At 40.1% G+C, this 25,893-nt stretch overlaps 1 protein-coding gene across 1 annotated transcript in view; it reads left to right on the forward strand.

Moving 5' to 3' along the window:
* Positions 1-25,893, forward strand: part of ALK (ALK receptor tyrosine kinase) — a 312,288-nt gene that overhangs the window by 140,347 nt on the left and 146,048 nt on the right. Inside the window, exon 4 of the mRNA XM_063152446.1 lies at positions 6,889-7,090. Within this exon, the coding sequence (XP_063008516.1) occupies positions 6,889-7,090 (202 nt within the window). The remainder of the gene's footprint in view (positions 1-6,888; positions 7,091-25,893) is intronic.

Here is a 25,893-nt window from a genome sequence, read left to right on the forward strand (position 1 = left end):
TTAAAATAATAAAGAAAATTTCTGGGACTGGAGTGTGAGAAAATGAAGGACTCCTGTCTTTCCTAGCTTCAAGTCACATTTCTGTAACACTGTTGCAGTTCCCAAGGGTGGCAGTGAGCACTAGTTGTTTGAGGGACAAGATTATCTATGAGTGAAGCCATTGAATTTAGAAGAAATCATTTGGGGCAAATCAAATTTGCTTGATGCCTTAGTAACAGGACAAAATTTTACTTTATTTTGCTTTGATGGATTATTGGCCTTCCCCTTTATACTTAAGAAATGAAAAACACTTGAAATAGAAGATAATTTTAAAGAGTTTTGACTTCCAGATCTCAGCTCCGATACCAATCTTGGCTGCATGCTGTTTGCAGTTGTTTAATGTCTGCCCTAATTTGTCCATTTGTAAAATGTATGACATGCCCACCAGAGTTAGTATGAATTCATTAGAGCTTCTGCATTGCTCTTGCATCATCCAGAGAAATGTGCTCACACTCCTGCTCGGTATTAGAAGTGAAATCCTTGTTCTATTTCAGCTAATGGCAGAACTCTGATCGACTCCCAGAGAGGTAAGATATCATCCAATTACCATAATTATATGGTTAAGAATTGTTCAGCTCCAAATTTTGTAATAATTCAAAGGCCGTTACCTCCATGAATTTTAAGTCCAAGGCAAGTATAGCAGGTTGCAAATCTTCTGATGCTTATGCAGTCATATTGCGCTCAGCACTGGAGACCATTCACATTCTTCACATTCAGCACATTTTGGAGCCTTGATGAGGCAATTAGAAAATCTGTATATATAAGCCCAGAAAAAAGTATAACAGAATATTTTCTTTAATGTTGTCACTCAGGTAGTGCCCAGTTCTTTCATGGCTTTTGCCAACTATTGAGCTCCTGCTACGAGAGTTTTGCTTGAATAGTTAATTTGAAAGTCAAGTGTGAAATGAAGAATGCAAAGACCAGCTCTGCGGGATGTTTTGTGATACTAGTGGAAATGTTCTCTCCAGTCAGCATCTCTAAAGACTATAAAACTTGATTTAAATAATTTTTTTCTACTGTACAGTCCCCAACAGACGTTGACTGTTAATAGTTTTTACAGCTCTAATTTAATCTGGTAGAGTATTGAACTTATACGTGAAAGGTAATAAAATCCTTTTAGTAGAAAGATGGAGTTTATGCTCAGAATAACAATCTATCAGTTTTGCAAGGATTGTTAAATTGCTGCTTTATAAGTGTGATCAGATTAAGTCAGCCTAGCTGTATTTTGAGTCTCGCTTTTCACAGAATCACAGAATTGTCAGGGTTGGAAGGGATCTGAGGAAATCACCCATTGCAACCCCTCTGCCAGGGCAGGGTCACCTGGAGCAGGTGGCACAGGACGTGTCCAGGTGGGCTCTGGATGTCTGCAGGGAGGGAGACTCCACAGCCCCCCTGGGCAGCTGTGCCAGGGCTCTGCCACCCTCAGTGTAGAGAAATTCCTCCTCATGCTGAGGTGGGACTTCTTGTGTTTCAGTTTACAGACTCTGCTCCTCATCCTCTGGGCACCACTGAACAGGGCCTGGCACCATCCCCTTGGCACCCTGAGATATTTACACGCATTGATGAGATCCTCTCTCAGTATTCTCCTCTCCACACTAGACAGGCCCAGATCCTGCAGTCTCTTCTCACAAGAGAGAGAAAACCCCTCACCATCTTTGTGGCCTTACCCTCTCTATCAGCTCCGTGTCTGTCTTGTACTAAGGAGCCCAGAACTGGACACAGAACTGCAGGTGTGGCCTCACTAGGGCCAAGCAGAGGGGCAGGATCAGCTCCATTGCCCTGCTGGCCACACTTCCCAATGTGTTCCAGGATCCCATGGTCCCTCCTGGCTGCAAGGACACACTGCTGGCTCACAGTCAACTTGTCATCCACTGAAGCTCCCTGGTCCTTCTCCACAGAGCTGCTCTTCATTAGGTTAAGCCCACCACATGCTGGAAATCCTAGACTTCAGCTGCAAGCTGAGGAATTGCCTCAATGTATTTGTCCCAGAAGAGCTGTTTGCTATTTTCTGAGGTGAAAACTTTGCTGAGGACCCCTATTTCCCAATGTGACTTCTGAGGCTGCTATCTTTTTGGGCTCCACACGTTTTTCCTGGGCTGCTGGCTCAGAAAGGTCCAAGGATGCAATGGAGTTGCACTGACCTTGATGAGCATCATGAGGTTGTTGAGCAGAAGAGCCTGGCTCTGTCCCTGCTTTCCCCCCAGGACTGACCAGGAAGGATTTAGGATATGAGCAGTTAGCAGGGTGCATTCAGAGCTGTTGGGCAGCTGCAGATTACCAGCTTTTCAAGGGGCTTGCAATAGGATTCCAAGTTTACCTTCAGGAATGGCATTACCAGAGGAATGGCTCTGTGTTGAGAGCATCTCAAGGTTGCTTCAGCATTCCCTGGCATGAGTTTCAAGTAGTTTGTGCATCCACGTCAGATAAGGATGTGGGCCAGGGATTGTGGGAATGGGCTTTGTTGCTGATATGGGTTTAAGAAGTAGGCTTTCCAGTTTGTATTTCTTCATTTGAAAACTTTTTTTGAACAGGTGCTTTGTTCATAGTGTGCCTGCATAGTACTTTAACATCAATTTTTTTGTTTATAAATAATCTGTTCCCTTATTAGTCCTGAACAGCAGAACTTGAAGCTGTCTTCATCACCTCAAAAACATCTTGCTACTAAGCTGATAAACCATCCTTCCCCTTGTGTGACATGAATTTTAAAATGTTGTAAACAAGTTTCCAAGGGATCAACAGTGATTTTTCATGCAGGATATATTAATTTGTCTTGTAATATTCCTTTTATGTCAACTGCAATAATCTACTGTGCTTAAAGCATAAATATCTTTTCATGTGTGTTTGTCTGAAGTGACAGCAAGTTGCCAGAGATGTTATCAGACACAACATATGAGGATGAGTAACACCACTGCCTTATGACTGCAGCTATTTAAAATAGGCAGGGAAAAATTATCATTAGAAGCTGAGTATTATTGGTAAGTTTGTCACACAGTATGTGAGTGTTTAGAGGGAATATGAAAAATGAAGTATTTGCATTTAGACCAGCACTTTCTGGAACACCACAGAGCAGTATCAGCTAGTAGTTTTTGTGTCATGTAACACATGGGTATATTGGGGGCAAAATACTGACTGCTGTTCCCTCTGCAAACCTTGGCTTCTGTGTGATGATAATGAATGTGCTCAGGACCCCAGAAGTGCTAAGTGCCTGGCTCTGTGGGTGTATATCTAGTTACAATTTCATTATTTTAACTGCATCTCTTCAAGATCAGCATCACATTGTGCAGCTAGGGTCCAATTTAAAACTTGTAGCAAAAGAGTCCTGCAGTGACTCATTGGTGAAGATCTTTGTGATAAATAACAGACCCTCCATAGTCCTGAGCAGCAGAATGTCACACTGGCAGCATGAACCATGATGGCACCTTTCATCTCAGCTTATGTCCCCTGGTATCTAAGTAGCAGCAGAAGTTTGGTGGAAGCTGCAGTGCTTTTTCTCACTATTCACCCAGGGGGATCCCAAGAGCCTTATTAGAGCTGCAAGCCAATAGGAGAAAATAATGGCAAGGAAATTCTAGCTGGAACCTTAGAGTCATACAGCCTACAGAATTATCTCAGAGCATGCCACGTGGACTCCCACTGTGGGGAAATACAGGTGAACAGGTAGCTTCTGGTTTTGCTGAGAAAGTCTCTTGCTGTGAAATAGAATGTTCTTGTATCCCTTGGCAGGGATGTGGAATCGATCTCCAGGTGATCCCTGAACTCCAAGGAGCAGTCTCTAGGCTGATCCTGGAAATGGTGGTCATGTTGATCCTGTGGGGGAGCATCTCAGGATACAGTGTCAGGCAGTGCCTGAGAGATTGTGCTTTTGAGGGAAGGGAGAAGCATAGGGATTTCTGTTCAAAATCTATCATTTCTTACATCAGATTCATTAATTATTCCTTTGTGGGTGCTATGGCTTAATCCCAGAATCTTCAAATTCTGCTGTATAAGAAAATGTCTGTGGTATTAAAGTAAGTACCTCCATTTCAACTTGGGAAACTGTTCCCATAACACCAGAGCTAAGTGATGCTCTGATAGTTCCTTGCTTGGCACTTGCAAACTAAGAGCAGTAAGAGCAGAAAGAGAATGCTGCTGCAGACAAGGAAGTCACCCATGAGGTAGCTGAGCTTTCAAAAGCAAGAACAAAGTTTTATTTATTCCGTTATCTTTTAAAATAAAACAAACATGTATATATTATAAAAAATACAATCTCTTTTAGCTCTAGTCTTTGCCTGGGTAGGTGATCTTCCCAAAAGGATGCACTGGGAGGACATTTCTGACCAGACTGTGTTGGTGGTGAGGCCGGCACAGTGTAATCCATTGTGGAGCTGTGCCCCTGCCATGATTTCTGCAGTGATTCCCACTTCACAGCAGCTGGTTCCTCCTGGGAACAGCATCCTGGCAGAGTGTGCTGGGATAACCCCACCATGGCAAAACTGTGCTCCTTTTAGCAATATACACCAGTAGGTACAACTGGCCATGTGATGAGTTATAAGCTGCAACTGCACAGTGTGAGCCATGCAGACAGAGAGTAGGAATAAAGAAGTCAGAACAAAGGAGATTTGTGAGTCACAAATTTGCTGTAGCAGCCACCCTGGCCTACTACTGGACTTCATTGATGATTCAAACCTGACCTCAAGTCAGGGCATAAGAGGAACTATCCTTGGCAGCTCCCTTGATTTAGAACTACTGCAAGAAAAGAAGGAATGAGAGCTGCCTTTGTTTGTTATTTTTAAAATCTGACTCCCTGTTGCAAGGCAGTAAGATGTGTAAATGGCTCTTGCACCTGGCAAGTTACCATCAGCAATTATTACAACACTTAGTGTCTTTCTGCCACCAGCAGAAATCTCTCTGCTCCCTTTCATGTCAGAGATTTCATTGTTCTTATGGGGATGGTAAAATTAAAGCCACAAGATTTACTGCTCTAATTCTCTTTTGTTTGCAACAAAAGGGAGAGACAGGGAAGGATGATACATGTAGCTGGATTTTGTGTTGTTGGGGTTTTTTCTCTTTTACTGACCAACAAAAATGACTGACAAAACCTTTGTTTAAATTCATCAAACAATTCCATTAGCAACTGTATTAAAGTCTATTATTTAGATATAGGAATCTTGTTATTAAGGCAAAAAAGCTGTGACTGCATTTCACTCTCTTCTGTTTGAAAATCTTGACATCTGAGCAGGCTGTACTTTATGTATTTCTTAATGTTTCTTTCAGTACAGATGTTTTCTAGTTTTAGATGTCATTAATGCGGTGTAAATGTAAAAAACACTGTTTTTGACAAATATATCAAAAATGCTGTGTATGATAAATGTATGTATGTGAGGGAAACAGAGTTTGATAGGAATCCAGTTTTCATTTGTAGCCCTTCCTTTATTACCCTTTGCGTGACCTGAGATGATTTGCCAAATCAGACTTTTTCAGAGGGGCCATCAGTGAACACAAGTGCAGTTCTTGTGTTCCAAACCAGCACCTTACTGTAAGCTGTTAAAATCTGAGCTCTTGACTCTCAGTTCAGTGAGAGAATTGAGGACAATCAAATAAGGACAATTCACCAGATGCCTCATGGAAGGAGGTGAACTCTGCTGCAGGAGCTCAGAGTGGCTGCTTCGCACCTCCTGCTCCACCTCCTGCTTTTCACCCACTGAGGTGAAAAGGAGAAGGATCCATTTGTAGCTCCTCAATAGTATTCCTTAGACAGTCTGGGCATCGCATGAGCCATGCTCAGTGGTGTAGGAGATCATTTCTCTGAAGCTGCAACCTTGGCATTTTCAAACACAAGCTTCTGCTCTGGCTGAAATTCATGCACATTTGAAAATAAGCTTTAATTACAGCCCTGTTGAGCCTTAATTTCTCTCTCAATGGAATTACTCTTCATCAGACCTGCATGTTTTCAGTATTAACAGACAGGCTGTATTAATGCATGCTCCAGGTAATGAAGACAATGAGATTTCATTTCCTAACCAGTCTTGCTAGAATTTGTAGAATATCATGATTTTCTTGCTCTGAGGGTCGGTCCCTTTCATTTGCCAGCTACAGGCCCCAGTGTGCTTGTTCTGTGGACAAATTGATAAATTAGTCAGCTGCCGAAAGGGAGTCATTTGACTCACCTGAAATGAGCAGCAATGGGATGAAAATACATTACCTCTGTCCCACTGGATAAGCCTCAGATTGCATTGAAATAGAATTAGGCCAAGGGAGTCAATGTAGTGGATAATAATGAAATGTTTAATGTGGATTAGCTGCATATAAAATTAATACATTAGGATGAATTGCTGAAGAAATGAAACTGTGTCAGACCTTTATCCTGTCTCTAATATTAGACTTAAAACTGCTGCAGTCTTCTGTTTATAGAAGAGCAAAAGAAAAACTATTGAATTTGTGTTCCTTATTTGGGTGAGAGGACTAGATACAGTATAAAGTGTTAAAATTAAATATGTATGTACCAGACCTGTCAAATCAGGATCCAGCAGAACCAATGCTAATATACTTGGGTCTGAACCTGATCTGAGAGGTTAAAGACAAGAATCTAAAGCTAAAACTCCTTAATCACCTGTGTGGGCTTTTGTCTTCTGGGAGTTAAATCTAAATATAATTTTTATTTTGGACCATTCAGAGGTGACTTGAAGTGTTGCTTTAATCTTAATAGGTTTAATAGAAAACGGGCAAGCTTTCCAAACTAGATGGCAAATGAGGAATGGAAGGGCTGCAGAATGAGCTGAGACATAAAACTTGAAATTATTCATCTGTAATCTAGGAGGCCTTGAGGTTTTTCTAATTGTTAAAGCTTTCTTGTTGCATCCTCTGTTCCAGGTTCTTTTCTGTTTCTCAACGCATCAGAGAGGCCGAGCCCCACCATCCTGAGCCCTTGGCTGAGGAGCAACAGTGATCAATGTGTGGTTCAAGTGGCTGTGTACAAGTTTTACCAGCAGAGTGGAGAATATATTGCTCGTGTCCATCCCATTGATGAGAGCAGCAGCGAAATCCTGTCAGAGGAGAGTCCAGAGAAACACGGGTGAGTCTCATCCCCTCGTTTCACTCACAGCTTGAATTGAGAAAAATCACTCGACTGTGTAGCCATAGAGCCACAAAATGCATGCTGCACATCTGAGGGGAGCAGGACATGACACTGAGGAGGTGCTTGTCTGGCATGAGTCTAAAATATCATAGAGGGTGGAGGTTGTGCTTATTTTATCATACAAAACATTAGCAAATTCCCAGGTAATTGAGTTTCTAAGTCAACACCATATTTATTCTCAGTGTTTGCAGGTACACATAAAGCATGGATACTCATCCTCAGGTTAAAGATTTTCTGCTTAATTCTCTCTGTGTGATTGCTTTTTACTACTTCTTAACTCACGTATACTATTGGGCTTAGAATATCTACTGAGTCTTTGCAGTTTCATGTGCCTGCATACATTTTCAGCTTTGTCTTCACTTCTGATTTTTTTTTGCCCATAAAGCTGTTCAGAACTACTGGCAGGGGAGGAAAGCTTTTGATCTTTCAAGGGTGCAACTGTTTGAAATGTTTTATCCTCTTTGTGCAATTAATCTTGATGATGTTTTAATTTGTCAGACTTCCTGTGTATTCTTTTAAATTTTTGTTAGCAGCAAAACAGCAGGAGATGAACACAGTAAATATTTCAAGATGCTGTAGGAGTAGAGTAACTTGGAATTTAATTTGGATATATGTGAGGCTAATGTTCTACCTGCTCTATATACTGACTATTTAAAATTTTTATTTCTTACCTTTGTTGTGAAATGTGGTAAGGAGCATAATTTTTACCAAACATCTCAAATGTTCTTTGTTTTGATGTGATAGATTAGAGAGTTCCTAATAGCAAATCCTGCTGGCTTGTCCTCGTAACAAGATGTGATTATCTGATTACTGTCTACAGCACATTCCGTATCTTCCAGTAGCAAAAGGAGAATGTGCAATAAAAAGCCTTGCAGGAGATAACCTAACTCATAGAAACAGTTTGAATAGTTGTAATTCTCATATAACACATGGCCTATAAAAGTGAGGAGGAGAGCTTGTGTGTGGATCTAGATCATACTTAGTTCCAGCAACATCATCCAAATTGTAAATTGCTGTTGATGTCTGGGGAGAGGTAATTAGAGGAGCCACAGCAGCTGTCTTCTTCCTTAGCTCTTTGCAAATGCTGTGTTCTGTGTCACAGCTAATAAACACGCTTTGTGCAAAGTGCCTCCTGTGTTGGCACTGCCTCTGCTCCTTGGCACTCCCAGGGAATGTTGCTGTGTGTGGAATGCTCAGCATGGAGGAGCTGGGCCTGGGATCTGTGGGTGGGCACAGCTCCCTGGGAGCCCAGGCAGGTGCCAAATGTAAGGAGCCTTGGAGGGAAGGGAAGGATTGCTTTAAGTACAGTAACAAATTCCTGCCTTTGCCATCTGCTGGGGATAACGGGGATGACTCAGCTGTGTGCTGCAGATGGAGATCGTCACCGCAGTAAGGAGGGTTTGTGCTTTTGCAGAAGGTGGCTTTGGTTATAGCTTGGCTGTCCCATATGCTTGCCAGAAGTGCAGCTTGCTCCCCAGCAGCAGCTCTGTGGGGTGTGGATGGCTAAGGATGTGCCTGTGGCTTTCATGGGATTGTACGTCTGACTCCTTGGTACTCCACGTGCTGGAAAACTCCAGTTGGAGCCACCAACTGGTTCATTTTCCCCTCCTCCTTTGGTCCTGTCCCTTCACTGCAAGAGGCAGTAACTCCTCTCTCAGCTCAGCAGTGCAGAAAAACTCTGCCACTGTGCCCACATAAATGTCACATGGGGATGGTTAAATAGCGTCTCACAGCCACAGATGAGAAGGCAGCAATTTGTCACCATTTGCCCTGAATCTTCATTCCAGAATTTCAGTGCCCCTCCTTTGTTTGGAGGGATAATATTAGCTATTCCAGCTCTGATAAAAAAACATGTAAATCTCACTTTTTAAAGCACCTTTTTTCCTTTAAATACGAATCCAGTATAGCTGATTGAAAGTCAAGAATAAATTCAATGGTGTTCTTAAATGAACTAGCAATCCTACAGTGGAAAACTGTTCTGTTCAATATTTTATTTTGTCTTGGAAATTGCAAACAATTGTGTTCTTTTATAATGAGTTCTTTGACCATGCTATAACCAAATAATTTCTAAAATTTTATAAGGATTTTAGCTCTAGGCACGAAGTAATTGAATTCCCCAATGATGAGTCTGTGCTAGAAATAAAAATACTTTAAAGTTTCACAGCTGACACTTCTTTGATTCTATGTGCTTTATATATTGCTTTGCAAACCGGAGGTGTAAAGTGTGTGACTTTGTATGTGCAGTAGTGAGTCTGTGCATTGCTTGAGATCAAGCTCATAGCAGGAAGAATGTGTTTTATTGAAAAAAAATGCATATGAAGGGTAATAAAGCAATAAGTTAATTCCAGGGTGGATTTCCTCAGATCTTGAACTATGCACAGCACTAATATCTTCTTTCATTTTTTCCCCCTTTTTAAATTGTATAACCCAAATTACATCTATTAAGATCTTACAAGGTCTTTACAGTTCACCTACATTTACAAGGAAAAAAAAAGCAGATGCTGTCAGGTATTACTATTTCATTCAGAGTGAAACCAGGTAAGTCAAGGTTTTGGGTGACAGCACTTGAGGCTGATTTTAAGTAGAATATATATAAAGCTATGAAATTGTAGTAGGTAAAGACAGCATGGCCCCCAAATATTTATTTGCTACCAGAGCTCACCCATGTTGTCTTTGTGTGTAAATTACTGGGTGTGATTATGCATAAAGACTCAAAGCAGAACTATGGATGTTGTGTTTGCTTCTCTGGTCTCATTTTTTAGAAAAGAAAACAGCCTGTGGACTAGAGTTGTATGAGTTCCATAATGAGCCAGAGGAGTTGCAGAAATGGTTGTTGGGAAGACACCTTTTTGTTTTATTTTCCTAGCTGACATATTTCCCTGCAGCTGATGTATTGCATGCGGGAAGAAAGGTGGCTAAGCTAAGATGCATCACACTGCAGTAGGGTGATGGGGCAGTGGAACACACACCAGGAGCAGAATGGCAGAAGTGATGGCCAGGAATGGTTCCTGAGGGATGAACACCAGAGGCTGGCGAAGGAATACTTGTTTTGTGGTACACAGAAACTCTGCCAAATACAGCCATAACTTTGTTATATAATATATACAAGAAACTTCCTACTCAGAAGGTAACTATGTCCTTGCTTATCAGTTCAGCAGAATTATATACTTGTTAAAATTATCATTCATTTTAAAGAGCAGTAAAGTTTTACTCCAGTTTAACCTGTGAGTTTTGGAACACCTTTGGTTAGACCTTCCTAACTCCTACACAATCAGTATGACTTCTCTATGGGGAACAATACATCACTGTGTTCTACCAGAGTTACTTTTGTTGCATGGCAGGGTTTCCAGCTGCTCTGAGTCTGTGGATGTTTTTGATGTGGTTAGTCTTTTCTGACATCTCTTGCAGTGCTGTTGGGTTTTACGAGCACCCGCAGATGATACAGGGAGAGAAGCAGTGCACTGCTATTGATCTTTTGTAATGGCAAAAGAGTTGTTATAATTCCTGCCATGCAGCACAGCACTCTCTGATTTATCTCAAATGACACCAGATGTGGCTACTATCTTTTGCCGTTTTTCTGTTTCCATGGTGCTGTATACAATCCTTTCTTGCTATTTAATGGGGTTCCCATTTTCTATTTCTGTAGGTGAGGAGACATCAGGTATGTTTATGTTGCATGTTGGTAATTTAGCAAAGCAGAATTGCTGCCACAGTTTGAATGTTGTCTTCTGGGTACTTGTCAGACTGTCACTGTGGTCACTGATTTAATTTCACCTTTCATCTTTTTTTTCCCATGTGTTACATTTATAATTATAAAGCAAGTAAAGATCTTAAGTGTGCTTAGTAGAGTGGCAAGAACACAAAGGAAATCAAGGAAATCTTGTCAGCAAGGTTAGAGTTTGTAATAAAGGATTGATTTTAATTTCTTTTGATCTGTGTATTTTGGAGAAATTAGAATTGGGCAAGGAAAAAATTATCATGGTTCATTTTAATTATCATTATTACTTTACACCTCAACTTGCACTATTAATGGTGAGCTGCAGTATTATGTACTGTATGTCAATCCAAACTTTTTATAAGAACATAGCAAATGACACCTAATTTCAATGTGATCTTTTATTATTGACCTCCCTCATCACCAAGCTTGAGATTGATATGAAGACTTTTGTGTAAATATGTGAAGCTGAAGGTGTTTCTGAAATAAAACATGAAATGTGAACATGTATGCATAAGAAAGGAAGTCACAAAACGCTCATACTTCACACAGCCAGCACTTCAGTAGGTGTATGAATACTGGCGCACAGAGCGCTTCCAACAGAGAAAGTTCACCTGGTTCTGAAGGCTGCTGCAAATCATAATAGGCTATTCCCTTTCTGGCATCTACAACTTCACTTAAGATGGATTGCATTGATAGATGTCAAGGAAAATATATGAAGGAATCAGTAGCATCTGTCACATTTGACCTTGGGGCTTGAAATCTGAAGGTTATTTCTTGTACTAGTCCTGTTCCTTTTCTTTCTTTCTTTCTTATCAGTAGCTTCAGTAGCCTGTCTCAGAGACCAGGGACTTAATGGAAGGATTTTCTTGTTTGTTTGTTTTATATTCTTTTTGTGATGATGGGTGATGTTTGTTTGGTTTTGTTCCCCTTCTTGAAAAACTTCACTAAATTCAAGCTTTTGTTTTGCAAATGCCTGGGCTAAGACATAAAAAGAATGAAGACCAACGTCTTAGTGTGTATTTGGGGCATTTAAACTTATTTTTAAGCATCAAAATATGTCTCAAAATTTACAGGATATTTTTAGTCTGGGAGAATTCTAAATCTGGAGTTTAAGTGATTCCGTTCAAACTATGCATTTGAGAAATTTGGGTAATCCAGGAAAATAATTTGGATTTATGGATTCGTTAGAAACTAAGCTCTCTCACCCTGATGGCCAGGTACCACTAATCCTTAATTTTAGAGAGATAACTTGAGTTGTCCTAGACAGAAAATTAGCACTTAAACTTTTACTGTGCTATTACCCACTAGCCAACTTTTAGTCCCTTTCAGTCTGTGAAATTAAGTGCAAAGGGAGGAAAAAAGGGGAAAGAAAAGTAAAGATAAAATTGGTGTTTCCCCCCTTCCCATTTCCCCTTTCCCTTTTCAAAGCATACTGTACTCAATACCTAGGAAGAATCAGTTTTATATCTTTGATAGCAAATGCTTACATGTGGAAAAGAGATTTTCTTCTCTACCTAATAAACCTTTGGTTCTTCCTATACCTCAAGTCTAGACCTGAGGAAAGCTTTAACTCTGTTGGTCTGGCTGTTTGCCAGCCAGCTCCCCCAGATCCTTTTTGGCTGGGCAGTTTTTCAGCACTTGGTCTTGTTGATCCTCATACTGCTGGGGGGATTTAAATTGAAATAATTCAGGATGTGTAAGGTAAAATACAGCACTGCAAAGTTTTAGGCAATAGTATGAACCTGATATACAAATGTCTGCACATTTGTAGACCATTTTCCCATTCTACTTGGGTACAAGATGATGTGGCCCAAGTTGTCACTTTCACACTAGGGTGAAGTAAATGTCTGTACACTTCTGTTATAAAAGTCTTGGTGGTCTTGCTGCTGCTGAAGTGCTCTATTATTACTTGATATAAACATGGGTCCTTTTTGGAGATGTTTTTTTTTTGCTTTAGAGCATGCCTTATTTTTCCATGTAGCCTTAAGACAACAAAGCAGTGTCTTCAAAGGGCTCCAGAGAGGTTTGCTGTGTTGTCAGTTGAGATTGGGCTGTAGCTCCTTATTTCTTCTTACATATGTATGGAAGTGAACTTTTTATTACAATTAATGATATAGTAATATTACCAGAAACTGAATTTTGAGTGCCATTCACTGTTGTGGCAGATCATATTGTAAAGGAACAATATCCTATGACCTCTTGGACCAACCAAGGCCAACTGACTTAATTCAGTAGTGAGTAATTGCAATTACTTTTTTTAGCAGTCGATTACAATCCCAATCAAACTGATGAAAAATCAGTTTGGGGCACTGTGGGGGGAAAGTGCTCTTTCTTTTCTTGTAAAATATGCTATCAGAAGGTTATTAGCTGGCAGTGCTGCCTTTTATTGATGTCTGCCAGATTCATGCAAATAGAAAGACCAAAGTTGTGTAGTATACCTCCAATAACAATGATGAAAGGATGGAGGATGTAATTTTAAAGTGGAAATAAAGTAGAAAATGAGAAATATGTGTCAAACATGAAAATTTTGCTTATTACTGAAACACATTACTTACTATGTAGAGAATGGGACAAAAAAAAAAAAGAGAAAAGTGCATTGTTCAGGGTAAGGGCTCACTTTTTACCAAGTGAAATAGCCTTTTCAGCTGCTTTGAACATAGTGCTGCACACACTCTAGTGTAGGAGGACTGGAGTGGGGAGCAGGATTCCCAGTATGCCTTGGCACATACAATTTCTTCAGACCACTCTGAGCAACCTAATCCAACTTTTATGCTGTCTAAAGCCTGGGCACAAAGATTTGTCATCTTAAACTTTTGTACCTTGTATCCTTCAGAATTATTTTCAGGTTCCTCTTCTCTGGCTGTTATGCTATTCTCACTTTCCAAAGTATGGGTTGGCTTTTTTCCCCCCATTCTCTCATTCTTATTTCCTTGTTTTATAGATCTTGGGTTTTCTTCTCTACACAAAGGCTTCTACCCCAATTTTTTCAAGTCATCCTAAACTAATCTTCACAACCTCATGTTGATGTTACTCCATGCTGCACTTCCTATCAGTTAGGACATGTCAGGATGAATTGAATTTTGATAAAACCTAAACGAGCAAACCACCTGCCACACACCATCCAGCCTCCTCTTCCCAAGCCTGCACAAACACTTCAGTTTGACATCTTTTTCTTTGTTTAGGTGTCCTTTCTGCCATATGAAAGATTTAGGATCCTTTGCTGTGTCCAAGTATCTTTGCCCATAGCAAAATGCTTCCAACATTTGTTTCCAGACACTGGGCAATGAATATTGCCAGCCTTGTTTTAGTTATTTCTCCACTCCCCTCCAGCTGAGCTCTGTGTCATTCTGCTGTTGGCCAAGTTTTATAACAAACCTGTGATATAATTGCTTTCTGTATCTCCTACTTACTTTTGACCTTAAAATCCATCTGAGTTGTGTGCACCCTCCTCTGCTGCTGTCCCATTTTGGAGCATGGCTTTGTCATTGTGTGCAATTTCCTTGGGGCTTTCCCTGCTAATGCTTCAGAATCTCCTTCTTATCCCAGGCAAATCTACCCTGCTGTAGGAAGTACTGTAGAAGATTTACAAGGTAATATTCCTGCTTTCAATTTCAGAGAGAAATTAACTAGGTGCTGATAACTTTGCAAGACTTTAAAATGGTGTCCTTGACCCATCCACCTGCTAAAAGCATTCCTGTAGTGGGAGTGCAGTTGATTCTGCATCCCAAGTCAGGTTCTTGGCTATCCCCCTGAAATTCTCAGTGGTGTTCAATGACTTGCAGAACAGAATTCAAGTTTTGTGGGGTAGCTTTGCACCCTCATTTTAAAGAGCACTGTCTGTTTTGCTGCTCACCAAAAATGTAGCCTATAACACTCAAGTGCTGGTAAATTGTGTGTTTTCCACACAAGAAAAAAGAGAGAGCTCTGATAAACTTGACCTCTAACTTACAATTTGCTTCTGCATATTAAAAAAATCAAAGGCTTATTCAACAGGAATTAAGAAGCTAATTCTCAATTCCCGCGTGGGAAATTGAATGAAGGCTTAGTAATTATTTAGATTCTGATGTGTGCTGCAGTGGCAGAGGCAGCAGCTTGAAGTTCTTTTCGGTGGTTGAGGAAAGCAATGCATGACTTTCCACAGGGATGCAGTGAGGGCTGAGCTGTATGACACCAGTGTGGAGCACTTCACAGAGCTTTTAATTTAAAAGTCATGTACCATATTTGTTAAATAGTGTTGCTCCTGCCAGAAGGCATTCTTCTGTCAAATAGCTACCTTTGTTTTGTTTTGAATTCTACTGCTTTCTATAGCACACATCTAGTGCAGTAGAAATTATATTCCTTTAATAAAATATTTTTCCAGAGCTCTTTTTTGTATTAGCAGGGCAAACCATTATTGTCAGCAGCTACTCTAGCAAAAACATGGGGCTTGGGGTTTACACCAACACCAAAGGCACAGGTTTCAGACAGGCTTGTCAGATCTACTTTAAACAGTGCTTGAGTCAGGTTATTTCTTCACTTGTGCACTTTTGTAGAAGGCTTTCCCTGCACTGTGCTGATTGTTCTTCTGTCTAGGGAAGCCATGAACCCTCATGGCTTGCTCAGTAGCATTTTGGTATCTTGTCCAAAGAATTGAACATTCCTCCGCACCACATTTGGAAGTGCTGGACTTTTCCCTGTTTTCTTTTTTTTAATTTTTTCCTCAAAGGGTTGTGTTCATGTGTTTTACTTTATAGACATTGAGTTCTCTGAATCATCAAGAACAGTTGTCAGCTTTTTATAAACATCAATCCATAACCTTGTGGTATTTGTTGTGTCTTAGATCAGGCTGACTAGATATGATTTTCTGTTGGGAATAGCAGCCATGAAGTTTGTGTGCTGAATGCAATTGGAGCTTTTCCTGATCATCCCTGGTTTGATGTGCCATTTGTGCTGATGGATTGAGGACACAAAGATGCATAATAAAGTTCTTTTGGACAAGGCAAAGATATTCCAGGCTGGGATTGAACCTGCAGCACGTCTGTCTTTCTTGGTGAACTTCACACGAGGATAAGATTGCAGAAGATTGGCACAAGTCTAAATTTTTCACAAGGCAATGAAGTTTTTATGACTCTGCTTTATCTAGCAAGGAATACAAGCAGTAGAATAAATGAGACAAAGTCAACAGCCTCTCGTATTCAGATCAGTGACCAGTTATTATGATGCTTTTATAATAGAACAAAATGACACTAAGGGGGAGATTTTTATCAAAATATTTGCATTGAAATACTTTTTAATAAGGAACCAAATAATCTGATTTTCTTCAGCAGAAGAAAATTCCAAAGCTTAGAAGTTTCCCTGTGCAGTGTGCTTGCTCAGAGATGTTAAGATAATTTTAGTGAGATAATTGTTGTCGGTACATTAAGTGCAGTGGACAACCTGATTATTTTTAGGATGTTAAACATCCTAAGAATGCCCAGCTAACTTTACTGTCACACCAGAAAATAAAGCCATGAGATGATCTGTCTGGATATTGTCTTGGTTTAAATGTGTTCTCAAATCTAGCAACTGGGGTTTTTTTACATCTCTGCCCCTCTCTTCTCTAAATGCCTGTCTTTCAGGAGGCTGTGGCTTGGGAAGCGTGGGCTAATGCTTTTGACACCTCAGATCCATATCAAAACCATGATGATTGCAATTTGTTATTATTTCATGCCAGATGAGCTGTTGAGAGGCCCATTTCTTAAAGGCCTCTAGATTACATCTGACACAAGTTGATTTCCCTTTTTTACTAAGTCTCTTGTCTGGGAACTTGGGCTCCTTTCATTCCTTTAGGCAATTTCTCCAGTTAAAAGCTGGGACATGTATGTGGTCTCTTTGAAAGGGCATTGACTGCTCTTAGTTTCTGTTTTAGATGGAGCATTTTGATTGCTGGTATCAAGGCAGTTATAGCTGTCAGTAAAACAGCTGCTCTCAGGCAATGAGAGATGCCATCAATGTTTATCAACATCAGGCCACTAACAATATAATAGATTTTTCAAGAAAATCTTGCTTTCTTTTTACTTATTGCCTTCTACAACTATTCTAGTACAAAAGGGAAAAAATATCCTATAGAATTTTACTGACCTTTTTCCTTAATAACTCAAAAATTGAGAGATTGGTGTGGTATTGGCTGATACAATTTCTGCCTTCCCATCAGCTCTTTTATCTGTACTTGATATTCCCAGGCATCTCTTCTCCCCTCTTCACTCCATGTCAACACTTTTCCCTTCTAGTTTTGTATTCCAGGCTCTTCTTCTAAACAGGTTTCCAAACCCTCAATAGGTCTCATTTTCTCTCTCATTTCATCTTCACTCCTGTCCTACTTGTCTTTGGCCTGGATATATTTCTTCATCCCAAATTCTGGGTCCAAAAGCTGGGGGGAGTATCATGATTTAACTGTGAAGAAAATTAACTCTATCCCAGCCCAGGGAGGCACTGAGCAGCTGATTTTGTGTGCCCAGCTCTTGTACTGCCTGCTGCAGCCCAGATTGTGCACTGGACACTTTCCCTTGTACATTTCAGCTGCTGCTTCTGTAGGAAAATTTCTCCCAAGAGGGCACAAACATCAGCTTCTTGGAGCTTGCAAACTGGTCTCCAGTGAGGTGAATTTTCACAGCAACAGCCATGTAAACAAAGGAAGTGATTCTATAGCTCTCCAGAAATTCTTTCATCAAGTGGTCTGAAGGACTCTTAATAACACTAAGACCTGAAGGAGGTGGCACTGTACAGAGGGACACAGTCAAGCATTAAGGTGTTCTAGCAGATCATTAGTGAGCTTGGTATTCAATAGATGTGTGACTGAGTGGCACTGCATTGATGGTGTTTTTACTAGAAGAGGGCAGGTTTTGATGGAGAGGGATAATGTTGATATCTGGGTTTTCAGACTCAAAGGAATTGATTCCTGTGGAGATTTTAATGTGTATCTTCTCTGCTTATTTGAGTGGCCCAACACTGTTTGCAGAATGGGCTTTAATATGCTCAATTTCAGCATAAGCACAAAATCTAACTTTTCCATTTGTTGCAATGCAGAAACATTTGTGGGGCAAAATTAGGAGGAAGAAATAATTGTTCATAGGCTAGGGCTATTCTAGCTCTGCATCTGTCCCCAAGTCCTTATCATGAGCAGCACTTGGCAAATACATTTCTACCCTCCGTGGGAATGTACTCTTTCCATCTTCTCTTCCCTGTGCTCCTCTCAGCTCTCCTCAGTGCCTCAATACTCCCAATTCCTGAGATATGGATGCCTGATTTGTGTCTAACTAAATTGGGAACGTTTTTTCTGCAAATTAATCAGTACCCCATCCCAATTTCATGTGCCTTTGATGCCTGGTTTTAATTGCCTGAAAGTAGAAAGCTTCAATGAGCAGAAAAATTAAAATTGCAAAATCCTGATGGCTTTTTGTAGTTGAGTTATTTGCCTCCAACACCAACCTGAAGAGTATGTTTTTCGCTTGGCTTTTTCCTTTTTTTTTTTCCTTAAGTGAGTGAATGTCTTATTAGCTTTTCATTTCTGACAGAGCCTCAGGCTTAACTGCAATGGATAGACAACATTTTAGCTCCAGAACATGAAACAAGTTCTTCTCTCCTAGATTCTCAAAGAGATCTTGCCAAGACAGTGAAACAAACTCTCCCCTTCTTTTGAAGCAGGGCTTGACTTAGGAACAAAAACTGCTCTTTCTAAAGATTGAAACCCCTAATATGCAGTAGAGTTTGAGGGATTTCATGAGGGGAATAAAAGTGGGAATGAAGGACATTGTGTCCAGCTGAAAAACCAGAAATAATTTAGCACAATTGCATGATCTTTTATTCAGAAAACGTGTCTTCCATGAAATCAGGACTTTTCCCATGAAAAAACTTGTTGTTTTTCCCATGTTGGTTTCTTGGACTGACCCCAAATGCCTTCTTAGCTCTCTAGTTCAGGTTTACAGTGGCTCATTTTGCTGCCTGAGTTCACATACAGCAAAGTTTGTCCTTTTTCACAGGGATTGTTCTTTATTCCTGTGAGACAGCACGTCTTCTCCAGCTGCCCTGTGGCATGTCATGCAAGTGACATGACTTGCAGAGCATCATCAGAATGCTGCTGGGAAAACTCTTTCCATGAGGAATCATAGCACTGGAGTGTCTCTGTCAGTGCTGCACAGCAGCGTGGCTACATGAGAGACTGCAGTTGAATGATGAATCTACTCAGACAATATTGCAGGTCACATATGTAAAGCAAAGTAAAGCATGCTGATAAATTAATATCTTTATTTTTGTTTACTTTAAAGATGACCAAAATGTGCTCCTACTTTACAAATTGTTTGGTCTTACAGAACTTAACGAAGTGTAATAGCAGAGCCAAAGGGTCCCATATTTTCTCAGACTGAAGAGTAAAGTTACTTTGTGAAGAAAAATCCCCCTGGTGTAGAACAAGTTAATTAGTTATTGAGTGGAAAACAAGCTGTCTGTCACATTGCTAAATTTCAAATATGAAATTTGTTGCCTTTTATCCACTTGGGTTTTTTTCCTAGGGCTGATATAACTGTTTCTCCCAGTATTGACTTTTTCTTAATCACTTCTTCTTGTAGTCTTCTGTAATAATTTATGCCATGATCATGCTCAGCTATTATCTGCTGGCTGATAATAGTTTGTTTTACAAACAGCATTCATTGTAATGTAACTGTTCAGTACTGGCACAGCAAGCCATGGCAATAAATTCTGCAGGTTACTGTCATTCTTTGCTCAGCTTTTCCTCAGTTATCCATCAGAAAGTATTTTATTTTCTGTTCCTTGCCTGTGACAGCCGTAGTGAGAGTTGTTTGGGTTAGTGAGTTTTTTCAGCATTTAGGTGTAAAACTGATTTTGATGCCTTTTACCTCTGAGACACATTTTAAACATCCTATTGGAAAGTTTAGGATGTTCTTGAGGGGCAAAGGCATAGCCTATATTGTCTGTCTTTTTATACAGTTACCCTTTTTGACCATAATAGTTATTTAGAGTTGAAGATCCACAGGATGCCTTTGGAAGGAAGAAAAGTCGGCAGCGATGCCAAAGGTTTGGATCATCCTGTTGATTTGAAAGTCTTCGGTTCCTGAAAATGAGAGACGACAAACCCCACAAAAACCTGTGTTCACAGCTCATGTGGCCCAGAAGCCTCTTAGTCTTGTTTCTGGGCTACTCTCAGTTCTTACTGAGCTCTGTCTGATGTTTACTCTTTTCTGAATATGGTATCCCTGGGTTTCTTCCTCCTTGTCTCTCCTTTATATCTGCATTATACCATATACAGGAACTATCCTTTTCTCTCCCACTCTCTAAAAAATTACTTTTTTTCTCTCTCTTTTTTTCTTGACATTATGAAGAAATGAGAGATTTTTGGTTTCTGCACTGGCATTGCCTATGTAGGTAGTTTGTGTGTGAGAGAGAGTTTGTGTCTTGAGTGTGACACGCTATATTCTTAACCCTTCATCCTGGAATGACTGCTGAAGGGTGGCTTTGTGGATCCTTATTTCCTCTTGGAAAAGCCTTCATTGTTATGCCAGTCTCATCCATCTTTTAGGGAATGCAGGTGTAAAATTATTTGATGCATAAGCTCAATATGTTTTCTACCACAGGAGAAGGAAGGGAGGGGAGTGTTCCTCCAGCTCATTAATCAGAATGAGAAATTGTAACAACTTCTCAGTCATTTACTATTTGCTCTAAAGTAAATCTGTCTAAATATTAGTGCACTGGTGGTAGTAAAAAAAACCCCAAAAAACAAAGGGGGGGGGTGAGGGGGTGGGCAGGAAAAGAACCTTGTCATTAGCTTGTCACATGCTGTACATGGTAGACCAAAGATATATGTACTGTGGCATCTCTGTAATGAAAACTTGAGCAATAAAAATAGTTTCTGCCATGTTCTGGAATAAGGAACTCCCCGAGGAAACACATTAACAGTATTTCACATTACAAATTATTATTGCATATTCAGCTATTGTTTCAAATGAGAATTGTGTGTATTACAGGGCAAGGGAAGGAAGACAAAGTTAGTGTTTTTTCTGTAAACAGAATTAAGATTTTGTGCATCTGGCTGTGTCAGTTCTGGCCTATGAATTTAAGTTAATACTTTAACAGAATAATTAGTTTCTTGTACCTAGGATGCTTGACAGACTTACACATATAGTTCAGGATATACTGGGAGTGCTGAATATGTGAATCTCTTCACTTTCACTGTGCTTAGACAGAAGAAGTACTGTAGTGTGAAAATGAGACTTGTTGGATGTGTCTAGTAAGGAGTCATCTCCCATGCTGAATGTAAAAACATCATATTACAGAGGTTGAATGTTACCAAATACAGTATTTTGTGCAAAGGGTGTGTTTTCTGCCATGCCTAAAATTCTTGAATTAATCAAATGCTTTGTTTCATGCACTCCCCTCTCTGCACTCAGGACAGTGTGTGTTTGGAAAGTTAATCATCTTCATTACCTGCTTACTTTCTAATTAATTGTATGACCTTGCACAGGAGGTGACCATTGGCCTCGCAACAATTTGGAAGAAATTTTAAAACCTCACTGAGGGTTTCTGTATTAACATGTTGCCAGCAGAAAGCTAGTTGTTAGAATGCTGATTTTTCTCCTCCTCCAGCCTCCCTTCTAGAGGAAGAATGTTCCTCCTTCTACCCTTTATGGTGCCAGGAAACAGCCTCCAGCCCTTTTCTCTGAGTTGTGTGTTTTTGGCTCTGACTGCATAGTTCAGCTTCCATTTTCTGATTTGTGAATGATGGGATTGATACATACTAGCACTTTGAAATTTAACTCCAAGTAGGTGTAAAAGTGAGAGAGAAAAAAATATTTTTATTGGTATGTTAGTTTCTGGGTGGAAATTGAAAAGTGTTAGAGATGACAGTGGCTCGACGTAGTTCTTTGTTTGCCCTGTTAAGCATCAGAAAACTGAATCTGGGGGGAACTGGATCCTATTTCCAATTTCTGCATTAGCTTATGTAAAAGGCAGGAGAAAGAAGTGGTGTTTTATTTTATGGTCCTTCAGTTTGCTGTGAAGCTGGCCTGAGATTAAATGGGGTGAAGGGAGCACCTGTGCCCTTTGACCAATCACTCCCAACTTGAGAGGAGAGCCAGGCTGGCGTTAGCAGAATCCAAGAGAAGTGAACCAAAGTGTGCAGAAAACATTGATTTCATTCTGCTGTTATAATTGCTGCTTTCTGGAGACACAGCAGTGTCTTACCCTGCTCACCTTTGCTGTGGGATGCTGGATGTGGCTGCCTTGGAGAAGGCCCCAAAGGAGCAATGCATAAAGCTTACATTTTTAATCTCATGTACTGCTCATATTTGTGTCATAATGATGCTGCATCAAGACAGTAGGATGTCTAATCCATATCAGCAATGCATTTATATTTGCATTAAACTCGTGCTAACAGTATCATTAACTTCTTAGTGATATTATAGCATAGCCTTGTGAGTATGTTTTCAAAATGCTTCTTGTTGAAAGAAATTTGTGAAGCACTTTATTGCTAGCCAGAAATGGTTCTAACAAACCAGTGAAAGGCTTTCTAATTAAATGAAAGTAGTTAATTTTCCTTTTTCTTCCACTGAGATTGCAAGCCACAGTGGCACCCACAGATATCCTGCCTCTGTACTCAAAATGACAGTGAGCTGCTTTCCTCTCTACAAGTGCCTGGCAGAGGATCTGAGCCACTCCATTCACTTGCAGTCCCACATGCTGGACAGTTCTGGGAGGTGAGAGTGAGGCACTACTGCTGAATGAGTAACTGAAATGTTGATTTTCCATGAAGTTGCCCATCTGAGGCAGGTGAATCTTGCATCTCAGGTGTGGATGAGGGCATCTTAATATTTCACTGACGACATATAATGAAAAAACTATGTAATTTTGTAGAGGAAACATGATTGGCCAATATATAATTTGCAGTATGTTACACAGTGCTTATCAGTGTCCAGCTGACTAGAAATAAAGCAGCTTGACTGAGAAGACAGTATAAAAGGTTTTTTGTATTTTCTCTTTATTTTCTTCTCTATTTCTAGTGTTCACAAGTTGTGTTTTTCCTGTGGTGTTCATAATTCCTAAGAAACAAGAGAGATGAAAGCAGGCTTGTTAGGAATACTGTGTTGTATCTTAATATTTCTCTTCCATGATTTGTAGTAGTAAATGTGTCTATAATGATATTTGCAGGAAACACACATGGAGCAGGTACAGTCTGAATCAAACCAAACTGACTTTAAATGATCAAGTGCCTGCAGAAAACATCCTTGGTACTTTCTTACTTAAATGAAAACCTGTCAAGTATGGGTGCCATGATGCTGCATTCAGCCATGTGTGTAAAACAAAGAGCTGGCAACTGGAAGAGAGTCATCAGGTGGGCACAGCAGCAATTGAGTGAAGCATGAGGGTCTTAATGTTTAGACAAATGGGTGTCTTATGGTGTGTGTCTTCAACAAAGTGACATCAAGATTTCTCAGAGCCCATTTCAAGCCCTCTTGATCAGGAATCTCTCCACAGAGTTTACCAGTCTTTCAGTCACATCCTAAATCAGCTGCCAGGAGCACAGCCGTGTTTTGGATGTGATTTGTGTTTTTAATATGCTTTGAAATATTTCAAATCAGGGGCTGCATCTATGGAGTATTTTTTATATCTTTCTGTTTTAATATATGCAATGTGTTGCAGGTAAGTTTGGTGAAAGAAATATGTGGAAGCATCACAGCAAGTAAATGTCATTCCTCACCCCCTTTTTTAAATTAAAAAATAGGGGAACTGTGCCCAGATCTCCCTCACAATTTTTATCCTCTGATTGAAATTTCAGAAAGTAAATTTCAACACATCAGTTTCAAGCAGCAACAGTCAGACAAGTAAATTGTGGCTATAAATGTTGATTTTAAGTACTCTGAATGCTGACTGCTATCAGACTTTATCTTGGATGTTGGGGTAGAGAGTGTGAGCAGTTCCCTAAGGCAGAAAAACAAACTGCTAGAGGAACAAAGAAGTTATGCTAATAATACATGACATGGTTCAGCCATATATAATTTAATGCTTTGCCCTTCAGCAACACCTTTCAAGTAAAAATCTGCTAGACTTTATCAAATAATAAGTTTTTTATTACATCCTTTCTGTTGTCCCACAGATAGCAGATTGGAAGAAATGTTAAGAGACTCATCACAGCTCTGTATTCAGAGCCCTGCAGTCTTGTGTCACAGTTGTGTAGTGGTGTTAGAATTCTTATTTTTTGAGCCTATGTCCTGCTGAATGCTTGCTCTGAGCCTTGAAGAATTTTTGTCATCACACTGGTTATACTGATTTTTTTTTTGGCTGGCTTATTTTTTTGTTGTTGTTTTCTGTGAGTACTGTTTCTCTATTGCATAATTGGGTTATAATTGGGATCCCATCCTTCAGCTGTCTAAGTGCTAAAAGCAAAATTTTAGCTAGGGATTTTCATGGCTTTAGCCTGATAAAATAGAATAATAGATGGAATCAATTCAGTGTTCAAGTTAGACTGTGACCCAGAGCAGGTAAGATAACTTAAAATGCCTCCCAGAGTTCACTGGATATAGTAACAGACACATTTGTCTGTGTGAAATGAAACCTGCTCTGAATTGTGCGTGTTGGGCAAAGCTTGACATTTGGAGAGATTCTAAAATTTTCAATTCCTACAGAGGGAGTGTAGTACTCTGTACCACCACTGAGGCTGGAGGTTTTTCCTGACTTCATGCAGGCTAGAAGACACACCTGTGACAACTTCATATTGACAACTTCATATGATCATTTATCTCTCTTGCTGCAGTGAGTGTTGCTATCAGTGGTGGTGGTAGTGGTGGGATCTTGCCAAGCCTAGCACTAATTGCCAGCACCGGCCAGTATGTAAAGCTGGACAGAATATTCTCCTGTTAGTTGGAAAGGTTCCCTTGACCTGCAGGGTGGAAGGTGCCTGGCCTTGAACTGTTCATAAGCTTTGCTTATCAGAAGAAGGTAATTGTCAGATATTGATATCTGACAGTTTTGCAGCATAGGGAGGGTTAGGTCAGACTGGAGGCTACTGCCCAGCCCTGTGTTCCTGTTGTTCTGTTTTGTACTAATTTTCTTATCACAGGGAGTCTTTGTTTTTTCCATCTCAGAACAAATTTAATTAGTATCTAAGTTTAAGAGCTCAATTCCAAACATTCTGAGAATAAAGCTTCCTGCTATAAAGATTCTAAGATTAACCCAAATCTCTACTTATTGTTACAGTTATCAGCATTAATCTCTTTCAGAAATTGTTAATATAAGTGTGAGATCAAACCTGGTTTCCTTGAGTAGGACAAGTGTCAGGAAAGCCCTGTTCTGGAAAGATAAGCAGTACCAGTGATGCAGAGGCACAGTTGTAAAGAATGAAATTTTGGAATCTGCTGAGCTCTCTTTTTATTCTTCAGCTCTTCACACACCATTATCCACTATCTAGTTCAGTGTGATACTTCAGCATAAGTTGAATCCTTCCAGCACAGAGTGCTGGTGTTGAAAACTTTCATGTCCTTAAGTTACGTACAGCTTCATCAGATCTCAAGTGGTCTTTGAAAATTCATTAATTCCTTACTCCTGACTGAATCAGTGGAGATGTGTTCACTTGGAATCTGCTGAATTAGGTATCCTTCCTTTTCACAATTTCCTTTGTTGTTTCTCTGGTACAGTTTACAGATCTCCCCCATGCTGTTCCATCAGAAATGCACAAGCAGCCAGCAGGGCATTCAGCCCTCAGCATCACACTCTGCAGGCTGCTGACGCCTTGTGATGGATCCACAGGTGGGTGGGGGATTGTGTTCATGTCTAATATGGCTTGCCCTGTTTTAACATGTGGGCTTGGAGAGGTGGCCAAACCTCATAGCTGACCCAAATGTAAAAGCTGACCTTTGGCTTTGAGAACCATTAAAGAGCACAGGTTAGATCAGACCTTTCTTGGGCTAATATTCAGTTTCCAGGACTGGAATAGGCTTTTCAAAAGACTTTATGTTGATGCTGAATTATCTGCTTTTCTTCATCTTAGATTTTATCCTTT

Source organism: Melospiza melodia, chromosome 3 (assembly GCF_035770615.1).
Source record: "Melospiza melodia melodia isolate bMelMel2 chromosome 3, bMelMel2.pri, whole genome shotgun sequence".
Taxonomy (NCBI): domain Eukaryota; kingdom Metazoa; phylum Chordata; class Aves; order Passeriformes; family Passerellidae; genus Melospiza; species Melospiza melodia.